This window comes from Taudactylus pleione, unplaced genomic scaffold, assembly GCF_031769625.1.
Source record: "Taudactylus pleione unplaced genomic scaffold, aTauple2 ptg000583l, whole genome shotgun sequence".
Taxonomy (NCBI): domain Eukaryota; kingdom Metazoa; phylum Chordata; class Amphibia; order Anura; family Myobatrachidae; genus Taudactylus; species Taudactylus pleione.
The window spans coordinates 1768367-1792099 of NW_028284985.1; the positions used below are offsets into that span (position 1 = coordinate 1768367).

Here is a 23733-nt window from a genome sequence, read left to right on the forward strand (position 1 = left end):
AATGCATTTATGTGTTATATACACCTTATACACACAGCCTGCAGGTCATTTTATACAATATATGTAATAATTTGTGCCTTAGACAAAGTTTGTGTACATTGAACCATCAAAAATCAAAGGTTTCATTATCTCAGTCATGCCAAAACTATTCCGTATTTGGATATGGAAGACTCAGCCTGTATTTATCTTCCATGCTGGGATCTTATGTCCACAAAGTTCCAAAACCGGAAGTGAAATGACAATGATAGTGTACGTTAACGGTGTCACACACAGACGCCATTGCGCAGTTCCCCTGCTACGGTTACTGGACCTCATTTGTAAATTTTTCATGTTTGCAACCTAGCGCACATGAAGGTGCCACCTCCTCTGCCCCTGAAAGATAGGTCTGCACGCCAGTCCTCCCAAGTGTGCAGAGAGGCGGAAGAGACTGACGAGGTGCAACCTCCGCCCACTTTACTACCGCCCGTCATTACGTAAACTTTTCTGGTTGTCAATTAAAATACTGTTCCGTCCAACTATAGTTATGGCTTAGATAAATCACAAGAGCGCGGGGACATTGGGGCTGGATTTTTTGAAGTTATGTTTTACATTGGGCAAAGTCGTCAGACAAAAACGCATTTCTCCACCAAGCTGCTATCCGGTGACGCAAAATGCGTCCTATTAATTCTACTGCTAGAAACCCGATCTCCACCAACTCTAAAAGTGGACGTTTGCACCTAAGCAAACAAACAGAACTCCTTTAAAATGCTCCCTTGCACACCCTGATCTCAGCTCAACAATCTCAATCTGAAATATATAAATCTGGTTTCTGCCCTCAGTCATAGTGCTCCGAAATTAGAGGCAGCTCCTTGTCCTGAAAGCCCTACTGTACACCCCGGTCATTCCCGATAATAGATCTCATTGCTGTATATTTGCATATAATGAGTCATATCTCATTATAATGTGTTTGTTAAATGTGTGGGCTCGTTCCGAAGGGCCCAGTGGTGTAATAATCATTAACCAATAGCACTGTAGCTTGTACATTGGATTTGCATACTGTCGCTGTGCTTTGTTACACATGGCTTACTCGCTAAATTAAGTCCTGCTCCCATTACATAAGAGATGAATGCCCTCCTAAATGCCTCTCCAGTCTATGCATTCATACTATGAGGAATGGATTCCTTTGAATAAAAATCACAATCCCTCTATTAAAACGTAATGTTCCTCTGGCTCTCTGCAGCTTGGCAAAGGAGAGCGGCAATCTGACGGCAGCTGATTACACCAATATTACGCTGCTTCATTTGTGCCATCCACGGGACATTAACAAAACTTCAACAGACACTTGAGAGGAGCCGGTTTGAAATAACATTTTGTATGTAAACATTGATTAAGCAGCTTACAAGATAATGCCGGACGAGTGGCGCGGAAGTAACAGCCAGATCTCCTGATAGGTCTATGGAGCTGGGAGATCATTTGCTTGTAATAGTTTTAATGTTTTGTGCTGTCGTTCTGCAGCGAAGAAAGGGCCAGTGACATTATCTACTAGAAGGTGCTAGATAAATTAGTACAATCTGATTGGTTGCTGTGGGCAATTACTCCATTTCTAAAACACCTGCACTATAGTAAATATATCCCTTAGTAGGGCTAAAAAAAAATGCAATTTTTATTTACCAAATAATCAAAGTACAAATTAGGACCATCTACTCCAAATGCAGAATAATAACTAAATAAATTACAAAATAAACAAAGGCAATAAATATATTAATGAATGAAACTTAATCAAACACTGCAAGGTATCGCTGGACCTCTCTCAGACTGATGTGTCTGTCAGTCGCAGCATTTTGAGTGTTTTTTACCCACTAATTCACTCCTTCCAAAACATTAATTTTGACCATATGCCCTGCTGGTGTTTCTCCAGGTAGGAGATGGGATATGGTGATGTCTGTCTTACCAAACATGAGCTCTAATCACCCCCCACACACACTCCTCTTTACCAGCTCTTCTGTGACAGATCATTGTTGGAGAAGTTAAAATCAATACCTGAATGACTGCGCTATCACAATCCTCTTGTTGGTTTATGAAATGTATCCATAAAGTTCACATATAGCCTGGGAGTATGCAGCTACATTACATATACACATTGTCAGCCTTGGAGTATACAGCTAAACTACATATACACATTGTCAGCCTGTAGTGTGCAGCTAAACTACATATACACATTGTCAGCCTGTAGTGTGCAGCTAAACTACATAGACACATTGTCAGCCTGTAGTGTGCAGCTAAACTACATAGACACATTGTCAGCCTGTAGTGTGCAGCTAAACTACATAGACACATTGTTAGCCTGTAGTGTGCAGCTAAACTACATAGACACATTGTCAGCCTGTAGTGTGCAGCTAAACTACATAGACACATTGTCAGCCTGTAGTGTGCAGCTAAACTACATAGACACATTGTCAGCCTGTAGTGTGCAGCTAAACTACATAGACATATTGTCAGCCTGTAGTGTTCAGCTAAACTACATAGACACATTGTCAGCCTGTAGTGTGCAGCTAAACTACATAGACATATTGTCAGCCTGTAGTGTTCAGCTAAATTACATATACACCTTGTCAGCCTGTAGTGTGCAGCTAAACTACATATACACCTTGTCAGCCTGAAGGGTTCAGTAAAACTACATATACACATTGTCAGCCTGTAGTGTGCAGCTAAACTACATACAAATGGTCAGCCTGTAGTGTGCAGCTAAACTACATATACACATTGTCAGCCTGTAGTGTGCAGCTAAACTACATACAAATGGTCAGCCTGTAGTGTGCAGCTAAACTACATACAAATGGTCAGCCTGTAGTGTGCAGCTGAACTACACACACACACTGTCAGCCTGTAGTGTGCAGCTGAGCTACATACACACATTGTCAGCCTGTAATGTGCAGTAAATATGACAGAGATGGTTGCGCAGTGCCGGCAGTTACATAAGTAAAATAAATAAACGTCATACACTATTGGGCATTGCTGGATATCTGTAGTCAGATACTGTATGATAAAATGCCTCATACATGCAGGAATATGCTATAACCCCAGTTATCTCTTTTTACAGCACATTTCCATTTTATGGAGCATTAAGTGAAACCATTCAAATAAAATATGAGATAAATGACTTTTCCAGTAAGTAGTCAGACACAAAACATTTTAATCTGGTAATTAACATTTAAATGGATCCTTAATTCCACCACTTTGACCAGCGTCCTGAGTCCGTCAGTAACGGTCTCACTGTTATCTGTAGATCTTTATTCAGTTACACAGGTAATGAAATCTCTATCATTTCTGCTTATTCACTAAAGCTCTGGGCACAGGTATTGTAGATCCACCGTCATTTATACTATACCCAACCAGTCAGCTACAACCAGTCTATTTAAGGTTAGCCTATAGAGAGGTACAGAGAACAGTAGTATATGCACCAGGGTTACACCAGGAGAGAACAGTAGTGTATGTGCCTGGGTTACACCAGGAGAGAACAGTAGTATATGTACCTGGGTTACACCAGGAGAGAACAGTAGTATATGTGCCTGGGTTACACCAGGAGAGAGCAGTAGTGTATGTGCCTGGGTTACACCAGGAGAGAACAGTAGTATATGTACCTGGGTTACACCAGGAGAGAACAGTAGTATATGCGCCTGGGTTACACCAGGAGAGAACAGTAATGTATGTGCCTGGGTTACACCAGGAGAGAACAGTAGTATATGCGCCTGGGTTACACCAGGAGAGAACAGTAGTATATGCGCCTGGGTTACACCAGGAGAGAACAGTAGTGTATGTGCCTGGGTTACACCAGGAGGGAGCAGTAGTATATGTGCCTGGGTTACACCAGGAGAGAACAGTAGTATATGTGCCTGGGTTACACCAGGAGAGAACAGTAGTGTATGCGCCTGGGTTACACCAGGAGAGAGCAGTAGTATATGTGCCTGGGTTACACCAGGAGAGAACATTAGTATATGTGCCTGGGTTACACCAGGAGAGAACAGTAGTATATGTGCCCGGGTTACACCAGGAGAGAACAGTAGTATATGTGCCTGGGTTACACCAGGAGAGAGCAGTAGTATATGCGCCAGGGTTACACCAGGAGAGAACAGTAGTATATGTGCCTGGGTTACACCAGGAGAGAGCAGTAGTATATGTGCCTGGGTTACACCATTAGAGAACAGTAGTATATGTGCCTGGGTTACACCAGGAGAGAGCAGTAGTATATGTGCCTGGGTTACACCATTAGAGAACAGTAGTATATGTGCCTGGGTTACACCAGGAGAGAGCAGTAGTATATGTGCCTGGGTTACACCATTAGAGAACAGTAGTGTATGTGCCTGCCTGGGTTACACCAGGAGAGAACAGTAGTATATGTGCCTGGGTTACACCAGGAGAGAGCAGTAGTATATGTGCCTGGGTTACACCATTAGAGAACAGTAGTGTATGTGCCTGCCTGGGTTACACCAGGAGAGAACAGTAGTATATGTGCCTGGGTTACACCATTAGAGAACAGTAGTATATGTGCCTGGGTTACACCAGGAGAGAGCAGTAGTATATGTGCCTGGGTTACACCATTAGAGAACAGTAGTGTATGTGCCTGCCTGGGTTACACCAGGAGAGAGCAGTAGTATATGTGCCTGGGTTACACCATTAGAGAACAGTAGTGTATGTGCCTGCCTGGGTTACACCAGGAGAGAACAGTAGTATATGTGCCTGGGTTACACCATTAGAGAACAGTAGTATATGTGCCTGGGTTACACCAGGAGAGAGCAGTAGTATATGTGCCTGGGTTACACCATTAGAGAACAGTAGTATATGTGCCTGGGTTACACCAGGAGAGAACAGTAGTGTATGGGCCTGTGTTACACCAGGAGAGAACAGTAGTGTATGTGCCTGGGTTACACCAGGAGAGAACAGTAGTGTATGTGCCTGGGTTACACCAGGAGAGAACAGTAGTATATGTGCCTGGGTTACACCAGGAGAGAACAGTAGTATATGTGCCTGGGTTACACCAGGAGAGAGCAGTAGTATATGTGCCTGGGTTACACCACTCACTCATCCCAATAAATAGCCCCTCTCCGCACTCTCTCCCTAACATGCAGCCTCCTCTCCACAGTACACAGCCCCTTCTCCACTCTGTCTCCCTAATAAGCAGCTCCCTCTTCACGCTCTTTCTCCAATACACAGCACCTTCTCCACTCTCCCCAATACACAGCCCCCTTCACTCACTCTCCCCAATATACAGCTCCCTTCACTCACTCTCCCCAATATACAGCCCCCTTCACTCACTCTCCCCAATATACAGCCCCCTTCACTCACTCTTCCCAATACACAGCACCTTCTCCACTCACTCTCCCTATTACACAGGCCCCTCTTTACTGTTTGTCCCCAAAACACAGCCCCTCTTCACTCACTCTCCCCAATACACAGCCCCCTCTCCACTCACTCTCCGTATTACACAGGCCACCCTTTACTGTCTGTCCCCAAAACACAGCCCCCTCTTCACTCACTTTATCCAATACACAGCCCCCTCTTCACTCACTTTATCCAATACACAGCCCCCTCTCCACTCACTCTCCCCAGTACACAGCCCTGCTCTTCACTCCCAAGTTCCAATACACCCCCCTCTTCACTCTCTCCCCAATACACAGTCCCCTCCTCACTCTCTCTCCCCATAATACACAGTCCCCTCCTCACTCTCTCCCCAGAACACAACTCCCTTTTCACTCTCCCCAGTGGGCAGTCTTCTCTTCACTCCCACAATACACAGCCCCATCTTCACTCACTCCCCCCAATACACAGCCCCCTCTTCACTCACTCCCCCCAATACACAGCCCCCTCTTCACTCACTCCCCCCAATACACAGCCCCCTCTCCACTCCCCCCAATACACAGCCCCCTCTTCATTCCCACAATACACAGCCCCCTCTTCACTAACTCCCCCCAATACACAGCCCCCTCTCCACTCCCCCAATACACAGCCCCATCTTTCCTCAGTCCCCCCAACAGCCCCTACAACGAGAATATATAATAAATTACATTTCAGCAGCAAGTTGAGTGACATCTCTCAGTCCACTCCTGTGTTTCCCAGATGATTTATATACAGTGAAGATTCTGTACTCGGACGGCTTCTGGGGGACCCCTGAGCTTTAATGCTGCTCTTCTGCCTAAAGTAGACAGAGATAATGATATTACAGTGTCACTTGCGCAATACAGATGCCGAATATTTCCAATAAATATTCTGCAAAGAATGTTGAATAGCATATTTGGTGCTTGAGAGAGGCATCATTCACAATAACTGATCATCGCTGGCTGTTATGTTTTATTTCAGCCCGTTAATAATCCGGAATTGTTACAATGACATATTCTCCCTCCTGTCTTCTGATAGCGGGAGCCGGCCTGGAAATGGCTCAGGATCTGATTGCAGAATGCGATATATTAGAGCTACAGACGGAAACACACACAGATCTATTCATTGATTTTTTGGACAGATGGTATTTTGTTGAGAGGCAAAAAGAGAAACAAATATCATCATTTGTAATAAAGTTCCTGCTTAAACTGTATTCTTTACTGAGCAGATTTTACACTGCTATAGTTGTAGTCTTGTAATCTATAGTGTGAATGACACCAGTCATACAAATCAGCCATGCAATGATCAGATCTGCCGGCCACATCGCCACATGTGTTGGGGAGGAGCAGAACAATTCCAATAAGCCGATCGGCTGAATCCTGTATATGGATTCTATTATTGTTCCAGATCACCCAATGGGCATCGTCAGCTCTCCCAGTTTTCCTCGTCGGCGTGATAAAGGGGCTGATTGAAACGCAACTGTGGCAAAAGACACAGCCGGGCCCTTTGTGTACAAGTGTGTTTTTGATTGTGCAAGGACTGAGACGCCCAATCGCGGCATTTCCGTCCAGTGCTTTTTTTAGATGCTTCAGTGTCCTCTCTGAAATTCCCAGACCCGGCGTCCGACTCTGTAATGGGTCTCTGGGCCTGATTCAGACCCGATCGCAAGCGCTGAGCGCTCACAACCGGGTCGATGGTGGCCCAGAGCGCATGCGCACGACGGAGCCGGCTCCGTCGTGCGCATGCGCGAGACCCGGATAGCGACGGGCAATCCGTCGCTCCGGGTCTCGCACCAAAGGGGGCGTGCTGTCGATGTTGAGTGACAGCACACCCCCTTTGGTGGGCGGGCCGGGGGAGTGGCTGCCCAAACGGAGGCATTCCCATGTGAACGCCTCCGTTTGGGGCGGGCCCATTGACATCACGAGTGATGTCAGTGGGAGAGATTTCGGCTCTGTTAGAGCTGAAATCTCTCTGGGGCTTGCGGCAACGAGACCCTACCACAAGGGTCTTGTCGCAAGCCCGATGGTCACGATGGTCTTGACCATCACGACCATCTTCCTGGCCGCTCGCTATAGCTGTGGGTGGTCACCCACAGCTATACGAGCGGCCAGGAGACCGTTCTAAAAAAAAAAATAGCCCGGCCCTGATTCAGAGCGAGCTTTCTGTCAGAGCGTCTGGCTCTGAATCAGGGCCTCAGGGTCTCATTCAGGCCCGCTCTCGAGCGCAGGACGCTCGCAAGCGGGTCGATGTTACCCCAGTGCGCATGCGCACGACGGAGGGAGCTCCGTCGTGCGCATGCGCGAGACCAGGACAGCGACAGCCAAGCTGTCGCTCCGGGTCTCGCACCAAAGGGGGCGTGCTGTCGATGGTGAATCACTACAGGGCTTGCGGTCACCGAGACCCTACTGCAGGGTCTCGTCGCAAGCCCGATGGTCTTGACCATCGCGACCATCATCATGGACGCTCGCATAAGCTGTGGGTGATAACCCACAGCTATGCGAGCGTCCAAAAGGCACGCTCCACATTTAAATAGGACGGCCCTGATTCAGAGCGAGCGCTCTGGTCAGAGCGTCCGGCTCTGAATCAGGGCCTCTGGACCTCATTCAGAGCTGGACGCTATTTGCGCTCGCTCGTTATGAAAAAAGGGGTGGCTATTCAAATGAACCGTTCGCTATTTGCGGTCTGTTCACGCCTCTAGGTCTGAACGAGTGAACCAAACATGCGGTCGTTTTTTGGAAACTACGCCCCCTGGCCGCTCGCATCCTACGTCATGTCCGCTATTTATTAGATTAATCGAGTACATCGACCAGCGTATGAACTGCTCGCTATTCTTGTGGTTGGTTTTTCCTACCGCAATCTTGTGAGCAGTTCTGACTATAAAATAACCCAGTGACGTGGTCAGTGACGCTGCTGTATTAATTATGCACACCCATAAAACGCCCGTTTTGACCTTTAAGCACGCCTGCGTTCGGATCTCCACTCCCCGTTTTCAAGCACCTTCCCCTGTTACCACCCACATACGCCTCCTCCTGTCACTCAAAAGAGCAGGCATTCACTATTTAGCGGACAAACGATTTTCGGCCGCACTGACTGGTTCGCGCATGCGTATTACGATCCGTACGCATGCGCAGTTGTGCAGACATCGCTCGGAACGAACGAGCGGCCGCTTACGAGCGGCTCTGAATCAGGCCCTCTGTGCGCAGACGATCAGGACGGATGTGCAGTACAAAAAAAAAAAAACATTGTCCATTTGCGTCACCGATGCATTCACCTCTGAACAGCCCCGAAATCCGATTGGTTTGAATGTAGTCCTGTTGCTTTCTCCGTTGTTTAGGACACGATCTTCCACCATCCTAGAAATGACCGAATTTGCCAAAGAAAGCTGCCCATGAGTAATAATGGCCGTTCCACTCAGCAGGCGTCTGCATTTCATTAGTATATTATTTGGGATTATTTCTGAAGATCAGATGAAACATATTGTTATGGTGTTTGATATATAAAAATAAAATGCTACTACCATCGATAAGATTATGTATTTTAACTGTTAGAAAATATTGTTTTAATTAATATTTGTAACTAGTGTATGAGTAATAGTTCTGCAGTGTTTTCAGTTATCTGGCTGAATGGTAACATAGAGCCCCCTGTATCTCTCCCTCTCTGATCAGAAATAATGTTATCTGGCTGAATGGTAACATAGAGCCCTCTGTATCTCTCCCTCTCTGATAAGAAACAATGTTATCTGGCTGTATGGTAACATAGAGCCCCCTGTATCTCTCCCTCTCTGATCAGAAACAATGTTATCTGGCTGAATGGTAACATAGAGCCCCCTGTATCTCTCCCTCTCTGATCAGAAACAATGTTATCTGGCTGAATGGTAACATAGAGCCCCCTGTATCTCTCCCTCTCTGATCAGAAATAATGTTATCTGGCTGAATGGTAACATAGAGCCCCCTGTATCTCTCCCTCTCTGATCAGAAACAATGTTATCTGGCTGAATGGTAACATAGAGCCCCCTGTATCTCTCCCTCTCTGATCAGAAACAATGTTATCCCACGGGGTGAAGTTAAATGTTTCCTTAATCGCCTCACTAATGTAAATTACACTCGGTAAGCAGAAATAAGACCAAGGGGCCTGATTCAGAGCCGTTCGCTATTTGTGGTCGTTCGTTTAAAAACAAGGGGTGGCTATTCAAATGATCCGTACGCACATTGCAGTCTGTTCACACCTCTAAGTCTGAACGAGCGTGCAAAACATACGCTCGTTTATTTGTTAAAAACGCCCCCTGGCCGCTCGCACCATACGTCATGTCCGCTATTTATTAGATTAATCGAGTACATCGACCAGCGTATGAACTGCTCGCTATTCTTGTGGTTGGTGTTTGCTACCACAAATTTGCGAGCAGTTCTGGCTATAAAATTACCCCAGTGACGTGGTCAATGACGCTGCTGTTTTAAATATACACACCCATAAAACGCCCGTTTTGACCTTTAAGCACGCCTGCGTTCGGATCTCCACTCCCCATTTTCAAGCTCCTTCCCCTGTTACCACCCACATACGCCTCATTCTGTCACTCAAAATAGCAGGCCCTCGCTATATTGCGTACCAACGATTTTCGGCCGCACTGACTGGTTCGCGCATGCGTACTAAAAACCGTACGCATGCGCAGATGTGCAAACATCGCTCGGAACGAGCGTACTGCCGCTAACGAGCGGCTCTGAATGAGGGCCAAGGTCTTCTATGCAAGGTGCAACTAGCATGTGCTGTATAAGGAGGTGTAATCCATGTACATTTATAATTAATGACTAAATGGTCATAAACAAAAATCATTTTCCCTTGGGGTCATGATTGCAGTTTTGCCATAAACGCCGGACTTTGTCAGTATGTGGGGGATCGGTATGAAGACCGGCAGCAGTGAAGATCCTGACAGCTCCAAAGGTAAGTATTTACTAACCCTACTCCCCCCCCCCCCAACCCTAACCCTCCCATAGGGTTACCTAACCTCCCTCCCTAGTTTCTAACTCTAACCCCCCTCTGAGGGACTAAACCTAAGTGTCCCGGGGGGAAGCCTAACCTCCCCCCTGGGGTGCCTAACCCTAACCCCCCTTCCCTTAGCCTAAACCTAACCCTCTCAGGGGGTGCCTGACCCTAAGGGAAAGGTTAGGTTTTAGGGCTCCTGGGGGACTTAGGACCTCATTCAGAGTCGGTCGAAGCGGCCGCACGGTCGTACGCTACCGATGTTCGCTATACTGCGCATGCGTAAAGTTCGCAATGCGCGTGCGCAAACTAGCCGCTACGATCAGAAATTTCTCTCTCCTTGAACACAGCCAGGTCGGTAGTTTGAGTGACAGATTGAGGCGTTTGTGGGTGGTAACAGGGGAAGGTGCTTGAAAACGGGGGTGTGGAGATCCGAGCGCAGGCGTGCCTAATTATGCGAACGGCGTTTTATGGGAGTGCATACGGTTTTATGGGAGTGCATAATTAACAATTATTACGGTTTTATGGGAGTGTCATGGCACATGTGACATGGGAGGTTTTTACACTGACATGATCGTAGAGCTTAAGAGAGGGTATGGTCAACCTTAAGCTCTACGACCAGTTCCGATGGATCCCGATGGTCTCGATTAATCCTTATATGCCCGGAGATGACGTGCAATGCGTACGAGAAGGGGGCGTATTTTTTTTAATTCCGGCCGCTTCCTCCCCTTGGTCGGCCAGCTACCGATCCGAACTTAGGGACGCAACTTGCGAGGGAATCAGTTGCATATCCGGCCCCTTTTCCCGTACGACCGTGCGGCCGCTTCAACCGACTCTGAATGAGGTCCTTAGTGTCAGGCACCCCCCTCGGGAGGTTAGGGTTAGGCTAGGGGAATGGGTTAGGTGTAGGCACTTGGGGGGAGGTTAGGGTTAGGCATCCCTAAAGGAGGGTTGGGGGATAGAATAGGGTTAGTTAATACTGACCTTTTTACGTTCGGGATCTTCAACCCTGAGGCCGGCGGTAAATCATACTGATTCCGGAAGACGACTCCTGAAACTGGACATTAAGGACTTTATAATATATATATAATAATCTAAGGAAAGCAAGAGAGCTTCTTGTTTCCGTTGAATTAAATATTCAGCCAAATCGAAAACTTTACTAGTGTTGTCTGCGGCCTAACGTTATCCCGAACAAAGCCCACCTGGTCAGGATGTGTAAGTTTGGGAACTAATGGAGAGAGACGATTAGCAATTATCTTAGAGAAAATCTTCACATCAGAATTAAGAAGAGCAATTGGTCTGTAGTTCTGACATAAAGAGGCATCCTTTCCAGGTTTAGGGATAGTGATAATCTGGGCTTCCAGCATCTCAGCCGGAAGAGACCTTTGTCTAGTGGCAGAATTAAACAGTATAGTAAAGACAGGAGCTACTGTACTAAAGCCCTCATTCAGAGCCGCTCGCTATTTGCGGTCGTTCGTTCAAAAACAAGGGGTGGCTATTCAAATGATCCGTTCGCACATTGCAGTCTGTTCACACCTCTAAGTCTGAACGAGCGAGCAAAACATACGCTCGTTTATTTGATAAAAACGCCCCCTGGCCGCTCGCACCATACGTCATGTCCGCTATTTATTAGATTAATCGAGTACATCATACAGCGTATGAACTGCTCGCTATTCTTGTGGTTGGTTTTTTCAACCGCTATTTTGCGAGCAGTTCTGAGTTTAAAAAAACCAAGTGACGTGGTCAATGACGCTGCTGGATTAACTATGCACACCCTTAAAACGCCCGTTTTGACCTTTAAGCACGCCTGCGTTCGAATTCCACTCCCCTGTTTTCAAGCACCTTCCCCTGTTACCACCCACATACGCCTCATTCTGTCACTCAAAATAGCAGGCACTCGCTATATAGCGTACAAACGATTTTCGGCCGCACTGACTGGTTCGCGCATGCGTACTAAAAACCGTACGCATGCGCAGATGTGCGAACATCGCTCAGAACGAGCGTACTGCCGCTAACGAGCGGCTCTGAATGAGGGCCTAAGAGTGAAAAATGTTTATAGAAAGAGTTGGTAAGTCCGTCTGGGCCAGGCGCCTTACCTAAAGGGAGTGCTTTAATAACATCTAAAATCTTTTTTTCAGACCATGGGGCATTGAGGGACTCCAACTCATCGCACTTCAATTTAGGAAGGTGTCGTTTTTCAAGGAACAAAGACAAGATTATCCGTGGGTTGTGGGGTGTTAGGATCTTTATTTCAATTCTATAATGTTTCATAGTAGCTGGCAAATGCATCTGCTATGGACGAGGGATTGGGCAACTTCTGTCCATCTGGGGCAACAATGACTTTTATTCTATTTCGTGTTTGGCGTAGACGCAACTTACGAGCTAGAAATTTACTCGATTTGTTGCCGAAGGTATAAAATTTCTGTTGAAGTTTATACAGGGCACTTCTCATACGGGTCATTAATAGTTTTTGGAGCTGATTCTGAATGGATACCAACTCTCTCCTAAGGAGACGGGATGGTCGAGCACGAATTAAAGGATCAACGTGTGCTAAACGCTATTCTAAGTCAGACTGATGTTGAAGATATTGGCCCTCATTCAGAGCCGCTCGCTAGCGGCCGTACGCTTGTTCCGAGCGATGTTCGCACATCTGCGCATGCGTACGGTTTTTAGTACGCATGCGCGAACCAGTCAGTGCGGCCGAAAATCGTTTGTACGCTATATAGCGAGTGCCTGCTATTTTGAGTGACAGAATGAGGCGTATGTGGGTGGTAACAGGGGAAGGTGCTTGTAAACGGGGGAGTGGAATTCGAACGCAGGCGTGCTTAAAGGTCAAAACGGGCGTTTTAAGGGAGTGCATAATTAATACAGCAGCGTCATTGACCACGTCACTTGGTTTTTTTTAACTCAGAACTGCTCGCAAAATAGCGGTTGAAAAAACCAACCACAAGAATAGCGAGCAGTTCATACGCTGTACGATGTACTCGATTAATCTAATAAATAGCGGACATGACGTATGGTGCGAGCGGCCAGGGGGCGTTTTTATCAAATAAACGAGCGTATGTTTTGCTCACTCGTTCAGACTTAGAGGTGTGAACAGACTGCAATTTGCGAACGGATCATTTGCATAGCCACCCCTTGTTTTTGAACGAACGACCGCAAATTGCGAACGGCTCTGAATCAGGCCCATTGTTAGTCTAGAGCCAGTCTGAATAGCCACTCCTCTCAAGACTGCTCTGAGAGCGCACCAACAAGTAGGAATCGCCGTGTCCTCGGGGGGAGTTAGTAGCCTTATAAGTTGAAAAAGCATCTCATAGGGGTGTGGTTGCCTCCGGAGATGTCAACAGGTAGTCGGGAAATCTCCATTGTCTAGGGGGGGAAACGAGAGCTAACGCAATCCCACGTCCATGTCACAGCCGCACGATCAGACCAAACCACTGGAACAATTTTAGACTGTCGAGTGTTCTACAGAGTCCATTTATCCAAAAGGATTAAATCTATCCGAGAGTAAGAATTGTGAAATATGTAAAATCTTGAACCCTCGGGGACTGGATTCGCCATACGTCGTATAAATCAAATTCTGATAAATGACGTAGACCAAGTGAGGGGTCTGGTCCCGATCCAGTAGTCCCCACCACAGTTGATTTATCAATGTTAATGTCTCGGACCAGGTTAAAGTCACCTACGATCACTTAAGTTACCTTTTTGAACTTTTCGGAGGGCTTCTAACATCTTCTTTAAAAAAAAGGTATTTGTCTTGTGTTAGATGACAGAGAAGTGACTTTGGTTTCCCTCTATACCCCTAACTTCACAACTAATATTAGATACCTGCCATCTCTGTCTACGATCTTGCAGGAGAGTTCGAAATGTAGCGAGCGATGGAATAGAATCGCCACTCCATTGCGTTTGAAAAGGCTGTTGGCATAATAGACGACAGGGTATCTAGAATCCCAGATCACCGGGGACGTCGATGAAGAAAAATGCGTTACCTGTGAAGCTATTACCTTCGCTTTTTCCCGATGAAAAGTAGCCAGAGCCAGTCTCCTCTTATTAGGGGGAATTTAGCCCATGAGTATGCCATTAATACAATTTAACCATTTGGTGCTAGAAAAACACACATTTTTGCAGGGAATATATATAGCAGCATGTCTAGATTCCTAATGACTGGCAGGAAAGAAGGGGACAAAAATAAAGAAAAGATACAGAAACATAAAATAAAAGGGAATAAACTGAATTAGCCCAAAAATCGGGGCTAGAATGTGTGCCGCAGGGAAAAAGTTACGGCAAAACAAAAAACATTGGGGGAAGTGGCCCAGCATGAAAACCACCCACCCATGCAGCTAATCAAAAATGTAGAAACAAACCCAACTGGGAAGCGAATAAAGATATTAATTGTACCTAATATAGTAATCCCAGTTTCAGCAGTCTAAACTTTTGTAACTAATTAGCTGCATAATGGTGGCTCTTAGGGATCGCAGGACAGCTTTTCGCTCTGGTGTAGTTGTGTCTGCAAATCGTTCTTTGTCAGATACATAATTTGAATGGGGCCATCGCATGTTGTTTATGAATAAGCCTCCAATACTGTGAACATAGAATACTTTGACGTCTGCCATTCGCTACAGAGCTGTTGCCATATTGGAAGACCACAAGCAGCATGGCTACAAGAACCCAGCTAGCATGGCTACAAGAACCCACTCGCGAGCCACTAGTGATGGGAACGACAGTTTCCTTGAGCATACCTGCTCATTACTGGGAGGTCTCTGCCAGGGCCGTGCCAAGCGTATGAATATTTGAGTCTAGCTGAGAGCTTTCAGCACCTTTTTCTCTTATTTTCAGGTGTCCCAGGAATGTGCCTTCAGGCGTTCACCGAGGCTTTCTTCCACTTGGCGCAGAGACGATTCAAAGGTTTCCCTCTTCATGAGCAGGTGCAGACTCTGGCTGACTTCTGTGAAAGCCACTTGGACTCTGCCGATGAGAAGAGACTGCTGTGCAGCAGAGGACTGGCGGAGAAGAGAACCGCGCTCAGCAACTTGCGCAAAACCAACGTGTACGTCACCTCGTATACGCCACTCTTACACCGCTCACACCCGTCCTGCAACCTCACAGACTACAAACTGCAGCATTCATGAGTTACAGCCTGTAACTTACCTGTCTGACATTGACTCTAAGCGCCACCTATGTGCATATTCACATAACGGTTCCTTAAATAGAGCGCAATATGTTTACTTGGATTTTCCGTTATATTAATTTGAAGCAGAGTCACTTCTAAGCCACAGGATCTACTTAAAGAAAGGGAAAGTATCACTTCGGAATCTCTCTACGATATGAATCTCCTTGTGGGTAATAAGTACTCAAACACAAATAGGCAAACGTCTGTGTATTGTATATTTCAATGATTGCACTACTTGCATCTAGCCTGTTGATGTCACTGTTACTACTGAAGTCTATGGATATTTACTTGGTGACTATACCTTCTTATATAGGAAATAGGGCTGGATATCGGAACGAAACCGGGCTTCCGCCATCAAATCCTGAGGCCATCGCATCGCAACCATTAGATAGTATAACTATCGCAATGGTTATACTCATGGCCAAAAAATGGGTGGAGCCTTGCTGCACCCCCTTCCACGTCACTGTGGGGGCATGCCCGGCCCTCTACAAAATGGGCTCCCCCTACACTGAGAATAGATGCAGTGCACATGCACACGGCATCTATTCTGCTGCTGCTTACCTGCTGCTCTGCTATGCGGTGTGTATTGCCCCCCCACCCCCCACACACACACACACACGGCCATCGGATGGGCATTGGAAAGCTGCATCCGATAGCTGGCAACCATCGAATTCCCGGTGTTCAATGGAAAAAGTGCTTCCATCGAATCGGAAACATTGATGTTTGCTAACCATCGGCTTCCGATATCCATCCCTAATAAGATAGAGTCAATGTATAATATTAATGACAGGCTGAATATAAATAATATATGTGGAGTGTTGTTGTGTCCACCATGCTATCGGTCATTCTGCCTTGTTATGAGGTGGTGCTTCTCTATCTAAACAAGCAGATAGTGGCTGACAGCTAGGAAGACTTGTTACGCAGGAACTCACAGTGTGGATAAGGGTGGGGCCAGTGATGTCACAGTAGTTTACAAGCCTGTACAATCCTGTGACCTCTATCAGATCTCATGAGGACACTAGCCTAACTCTATGAGTGAGCTTCAGCTGTCTGTGTTGGAGAGGGAAATAATAATTGACTTTTTAACAGTGCAGCAATGGAATGGTTCACCCTAAACAGTGTATTTACCTTTCATGGTTCATAACTGAAATCTTATATTTTGAGGTTCAGTGGTCTTTAAGACAGAAATTGTGTTATCTGGATCCACTGGGGCATTATGTTCAATCACTGTGAGGAAAGCTGGAGAAGCAGTAAAATCACTGAGTGGTTTTGAGGAAGGTTGGAGAGGCAGTATAATCACTGAAAGGAGATAGAAGGATGTTAGAGAAGTATTAAATCATTGGGAGGAGGGTGGGAGAGGCATTAAAATCACTGTAAGGAGAGTTAGAGAAGCAGTAACATCACTGACAGGAGCAGTGCGGATGGTTGGAAAAGCAGTACAAGCACAGAGAAGCAGTAAGCAGGGTTGGAGAAGCAGTACAAGCACAGCGAAGCAGTAAGGAGGGTTGGAGAAGCAGTACAAGCACAGAGAAGCAGTAAGGAGGGTTGGAGAAGCAGTACAAGCACAGCGAAGCAGTAAGGAGGGTTGGAGAAGCAGTAAAATCACTCCTGAGAAGCAGTAAGGAGGGTTGGAGAAGCAGTACAAGCACAGAGAAGCAGTAAGGAGGGTTGGAGACGCAATAAGATCACTGACGAGCAGTGAAGATGTCGGAGGCAGTAAATTGTGCTTATTGTAAGGAGGATTGAGGAGGCCATAAAGTCACTGACAGGAGCAGTGTGGAGGGTTGAAGAAGCAGTAATATCATTGACAGAAGCAGTGCAGAGGGTTGGAGAAGCAGTAATATCATTGAGAGAAGCAGTGCAGAGGGTTGGAGAAGCAATAGGATCATTGACAGGAGCAGTGCAGAGGGTTGGAGAAGCAGTAATATCATTGAGAGAAGCAGTGCAGAGGGTTGGAGAAGCAGTAATATCATTGAGAGAAGCAGTGCAGAGGGTTAGAGAAGCAGTAACATCATTGAGAGCAGTGCAGAGGGTTGGAGAAGCAGTGCAGAGGGTTGGAGAAGCAGTAATATCATTGAGAGAAGTAGTGCAGAGAGTTGGAGAAGCAATAGGATCACTGACAGGAGCAGTGAAGATGTCAGAGAGGCAGTAAATTGTGCTTATTATAAGGAGGGTTGAGGAAGCCATAAAGTCACTGACAGGAGCAGTGTGGAGGGTTGAAGAAGCAGTAATATAATTGAGAGAAGCAGTGCAGAATTGGAGAAGCAGTAAAATTACTGACAGGAGGAGTGTGGAGCGTTAGAGAAGCAGTAATATAGAGGAGCAGTGCAGAGGGTTGTAGAAGCAGTAATATCATAGAGGAGCAGTGCAGAGGGTTGGAGAAGCAGTAATATCATAGAGGAGCAGTGCAGAGGGTTGGAGAAGCAGTAATATCATAGAGGTGCAGTGCAGAGGGTTAGAGAAGCAGTAATATCATTGCGAAGAGCAGTGCAGAGGGTTTGAGAAGCAGTAATATCATTGAGAGGAGCAGTGCAGAGGGTTTGAGAAGCCGTAATATCATTGAGAGAAGCAGTGCAGAGGGTTGGAGAAGCAGTAATATCATTGAGAGAAGCAGTGCAGAGGGTTGGAGAATGAGTAAAATCAGTAACTGGTGCAGTGCGAAGGGTTGGAGAAGCAGTAATATCATAGAGGAGCAGTGCAGAGGGTTGGAGAAGCAGTAATATCATAGAGGAGCAGTGCAGAGGGTTGAAGAAGCAGTAATATCATTGGGAGAAGCAGTGCAGAGGTTGGAGTAACAGTAAAATCACTGACCGGTGCAGTGCAGAGGGTTAGAGAAGCAGTAATATCTTTGTGAGGAGCAGTGCAGAGGGTTGGAGAATCAGAAAAAAACGTGACCGGTGCAGTGCAGAGGGTTAGAGAAGCAGTAATATCATTGAGAGAAGCAGTGCAGAGGGTTGGAGAAGCAGTAATATCATTGAGAGAAGCAGTGCAGAGGGTTGGAGAAGCAGTAATATCATTGAGAGAAGCAGTGCAGAGGGTTGGAGAATCAGTAAAATCAGTAACTGGTGCAGTGTGAAGGGTTGGAGAAGCAGTAATATCATAGAGGAGCAGTGCAGAGGGTTGGAGAAGCAGTAATATCATTGGGAGAAGCAGTGCAGAGGGTTGGAGAAGCAGTAATATTGGGAGAAGCAGTGCAGAGGGTTGGAGTAACAGTAAAATCACTGACCGGTGCAGTGCAGAGGGTTTGAGAAGCAGTAATATCATTGAGAGGAGCAGTGCAGAGGCTGGAGTAACAGTAAAATCACTGACTGGTGCAGTGCAGAGGGTTAGAGAAGCAGTAATATCATTGTGAGGAGCAGTGCAGAGGGTTGGAGAATCAGAAAAAAACGTGACTGGTGCAGTGCAGAGGGTTGGAGAAGCAGTAATATCATTGAGAGAAGCAGTGCAGAGGGTTGGAGAAGTAGTAATATCATTGAGAGAAGCAGTGCAGAGGGTTGGAGAATCAGTAAAATCAGTAACTAGTGCAGTGTGAAGGGTTGGAGGAGCAGTAATATCATAGAGGAGCAATGCAGAGGGTTGGAGAAGCAGTAATATCATTGAGAGGAGCAGTGCAGAGGTTTGGAGAAGCAATAATATCATTGGGAGAAGCAGTGCAGAGGTTGGAGTAACAGTAAAATCACTGACCGGTGCAGTGCAGAGGGTTAGAGAAGCAGTAATATCATTGTGAGGAGCAGTGCAGAGGGTTGGAGAATCAGAAAAAAACGTGACCGGTGCAGTGCAGAGGGTTAGAGAAGCAGTAATATCATTGAGAGGAGCAGTGCAGAGGGTTGGAGAAGCAGTAATATCATTGGGAGAAGCAGTGCAGAGGGTTGGAGAAGCAGTAATATTGGGAGAAGCAGTGCAGAGGGTTGGAGTAACAGTAAAATCACTGACCGGTGCAGTGCAGAGGGTTTGAGAAGCAATAATATCATTGAGAGGAGCAGTGCAGAGGTTGGAGTAACAGTAAAATCACTGACTGGTGCAGTGCAGAGGGTTAGAGAAGCAGTAATATCATTGTGAGGAGCAGTGCAGAGGGTTGGAGAATCAGAAAAAAACGTGACCGGTGCAGTGCAGAGGGTTGGAGAAGCAGTAATATCATTGAGAGAAGCAGTGCAGAGGGTTGGAGAAGCAGTAATATCATTGAGAGAAGCAGTGCAGAGGGTTGGAGAATCAGTAAAATCAGTAACTAGTGCAGTGTGAAGGGTTGGAGGAGCAGTAATATCATAGAGGAGCAGTGCAGAGGGTTGGAGAAGCAGTAATATCATTGAGAGGAGCAGTGCAGAGGTTTGGAGAAGCAATAATATCATTGGGAGAAGCAGTGCAGAGGTTGGAGTAACAGTAAAATCACTGACCGGTGCAGTGCAGAGGGTTAGAGAAGCAGTAATATCATTGTGAGGAGCAGTGCAGAGGGTTGGAGAATCAGAAAAAAACGTGACCGGTGCAGTGCAGAGGGTTAGAGAAGCAGTAATATCATTGAGAGAAGCAGTGCAGAGGGTTGGAGAAGCAGTAATATCATTGAGAGAAGCAGTGCAGAGGGTTGGAGAAGCAGTAATATCATTGAGAGAAGCAGTGCAGAGGGTTGGAGAATCAATAAAATCAGTAACTGGTGCAGTGTGAAGGGTTGGAGAAGCAGTAATATCATAGAGGAGCAGTGCAGAGGGTTGGAGAATCAGAAAAAATCGTGACCGGTGCAGTGTGGAGGGTTGGTGAAGCAGTAATATCATTGAGAGAATCAGTGCAGAGGGAGAAGCAGTAAAATCACTGACCGGTGGAGGGTTGGAGAAGCAGTAGAATTACTGACAAGAGCAGTGCAGAGGGATTGAGAAGCAGTAATATCATTGCGAGGTGCAGTGCAAAGGGATGGAGAAGCAGTAATATCATTGGGAGAAGCAGTGTGGAGGGTTGGAGAAGCAGAAGATTCTGGAGAGGCAGTAATATCACTGTGAGGAGCAGTGCAGAGAGTTGGAGAAGCAGTAATACTGTATCATTGAGTTAATCAGTGCAGAGGGAGAAGCAGTAATATCACTGTGAGGAGCAGTGCAGAGGGTTGGAGAAGCAATAATATCATTGAGGGAATCAGTGCAGAGGGAGAAGCAGTAATATCATTGGGAGAAGCAGTGCAGAGGGTTAGAGAAGCAGTAATATCATTGGGAGAAGCAGTGCAGAGGGTTGGAGGAGCAGTAAAATCACTGACCAGTGCAGTGTGGAGGGTTGGTGAAGCAGTAATATCATTGGGAGAAGCAGTGTGGAGGGTTGGAGGAGCAGTAAAATCACTGACCGGTGCAGTGTGGAGGGTTGGTGAAGCAGTAATATCATTGAGAGAAGCAGTGCAGAGGATTGGAGAAGCAGTAATATCATTGAGAGAAGCAGTGCAGAGGGTTGGAGGAGCAGTAATATCATTGGGAGAAGCAGTGCAGAGGGTTGGAGGAGCAGTAATATCACTGACCGGTGGAGAGTAGGAGAAGCAGTAGAATCACTAACAGGAGCCGTGAAGATGTTGGAGAGGCAGTAAATTGTGATTATTAGTGAGGCGGGTTGGATATGTAATAAAATGTCTGAGGAGCAGTAAGTAAGGAAAATGTAAGTGACACGTTAGGAGAGAGAGGCAGCTAACCTAAACAGTGAGGTCAGTGGAAACATGTTTAATTAGTGGCAGAATAGTCCTGTCTGCTCGTCTTCCATGGGCTAAGAAATTGGGGAGGCAGATGCAGACCTTTGTGTATATGTTTATATAGACTTCAGGGAACATCGGTGTGTAAATAACACTTTCCTATCCAAGCTCTGTGCACTTCCTTCTGTTTTATTATGGAAATGTTACTACCTACTGAGGATATTTCTACCCCAAATGAGGAAACGTTGCAGCAAGCGTCCCCCAGGCGTGATGTGCCCCCATCAGGCTCGGATCTCCATGTGAACTCCAGTTGTGTCGCATTTTTCTTTCCATCTTTGTGTCACATAACTGTCGCAACAGAACCAAGGGCCTGATTCAGAGCCGGACGCTATTTGCGCTCGCTCAGAAAAAGGGGCCAGATATTTAAATAGAGCGCTCGCTCTTTGCGGTCTGTTGACGCCTCTATGTCTGAACGAGCGAACGAAACATGCGCTCGCTATTTTGCAAAAAACGCCCCCTGGCCGCTCGCATCCTACGTCATCTCCGCTATTTATTTGATTAATCGAGTACACCGAGAGGCGTCTGAACTGCTCGCAGTGCTTGTGGTTGGATTTTCCTACCGCAATCACTGCGAGCAGTTCAGGCTAAAAGACAACCAAGTGACGTGGCCGATGACGCTGCTTTGTTAATTATGCACACCCTTAAAACGCCCGTTTTGACCTTTTGGCACGCCTGCGTTCGGATCTCCACTCCCCGTTTTCAAGCACCTTCCCCTGTTACCACCCACAAACGCCTCATCCTGTCACTCAAATTAGCAGGCATTCGCTATTTTGCGAGCACACAATTTCCGACCGCAATGACTGGTTCGCGCATGCGTATTACAATCCATACGCATGCGCAGTTGTGCAAACATCGCTCGGAGCGAACGAGCGCCCGCTCACGAGCGGCTCTGAATCAGGCCCCAAATGCGGCTGCGACTACCTGTGAGACAAGAGGCAAGTCCTACGGTATTTACGGGCAATTCTCATCACTCGATGCATATTACACACACGACGCGTTTCATTAGCAATATACTGTTGTATAAAACTAAAATCTCTCGCCTGTTTACACACACAATTATTTTCTGCTTGAAATTGGTCATTAATAGCAGGATATTTAGTATTTTATTTATTTGTTTTTTATAATTAGTAGTAGAGGTAAAATAGTTTTTATTACCCCACATTTGCCTCAAGTTCCATCGGTGCAATTTGTCCCTGAAGAAAATGAAGAATTGTTGTAGAACAATCAAAGGACTTTTACAGAAGGGATGCAGTAACGTGTTACATTTTACGTATTGCTTACTTATCTGTCATTGTATTAATAATGTGTTTATTTATAACATCATTTATCACGGTATAAAACACTTGTGCAAAGTCCGGCAGTGACTTAGCCTTTTTTCAGCGCAGGTTTCTGTCCTCTTAGTGTTATTTCATCTTGTTTCGCCTTAATTGACCAGAAATTGTTCCTATAACAATAGGAAATTCAGGTCACATAAATGTAGCAGAATAAGCACTTTCACAAGGGGCGTAATCAAAAGGTTGACAATGACAATGTCGACACCACTGTGTTTTATGATATGGACATTGTTTAAATGTTGACTAGCAACATGCCGACATTCTCAGAAGGGAGGAGTATTGGAGAAGCAGTAAAATCAGTGCATATAACATTAGGGTTAGGCTCTAGTGGGAGGGTTAGAGATAATAGAGAAATACTGACCGAAACGCTGCACCGTCGGTAGTCTGACCTGGAAGTGACGGTCACATAACCGCCGGGAAGCAGAATGAGAGCTGCAGCAGCCTCCCGGAGCAGGTAAGTGACCACCGGGCCACTAGGGACGATTATATGACAAAATAGGTTTTCTTGGTAACAAAGATATTTTCTGCTTTTTCAAAACATCTAACCAATGTCCATTTCAAGAAATTAAAAACTGCTGTAAATAAATTAATAAAAATCTATTTATTTGCAATTCAGGGTGGTTTTACACCGATGAGCAAAAATCACAATGTCTCCTATTAATTTAAATAGGCAATGCGTTTCAGTGGGAGCAGGGAACCTATTAGCAATACATCTCCCATGTAAATGAATGGGAAAAGCTCAACCGATCGCAAGCAGTGTTTAAATGCTTGTGATTGGCTGGGGTACAGAAATCCTTATCAATGGGGCTAGCAACAAGGCAATGAAATACTACTGTGGAAGTGGTCTTGTGTGCCCTGGCTGCCTGGGCTTGCTGGAGTCACTCCCAGCAATATAAATACACTGGAAGTCTCACTCATTTTACTGTTGTTCAGGCAATTTGGACAGTCTAAAACCAGTCTCCAATCGCCTTTTTCCTATACTCCCCACAATGCAGAAGTCAATGATTTCTGTGCTTGCTAGATGTAAGGCGAGGTTAGTTTGGAGATTTACATGACCGTTTGCAGCACGATACAGTATTTAAATATATAATAATGATTAGTTTACACTGAAATGTTCAAGCAAATGATGTGGAAATAGAAACAACATAATGACGTATTTATGCAGTGACTTGCAAAAGTATTCAACCCCCCCT

At 45.9% G+C, this 23733-nt stretch overlaps 1 protein-coding gene across 2 annotated transcripts in view; it reads left to right on the plus strand.

The window, feature by feature from the left end:
- Positions 1-22548, plus strand: part of TTLL11 (tubulin tyrosine ligase like 11) — a 172741-nt gene extending 150193 nt beyond the window's left edge. For both annotated transcript variants that reach the window (XM_088453581.1, XM_088453582.1), the window contains one exon: positions 15163-22548. In XM_088453581.1, coding sequence (XP_088309707.1) covers positions 15163-15455 — 293 coding nt within the window. In that variant the 3' untranslated portion in view covers positions 15456-22548. The remainder of the gene's footprint in view (positions 1-15162) is intronic.
- Positions 22549-23733: the final 1185 nt, after the last annotated feature.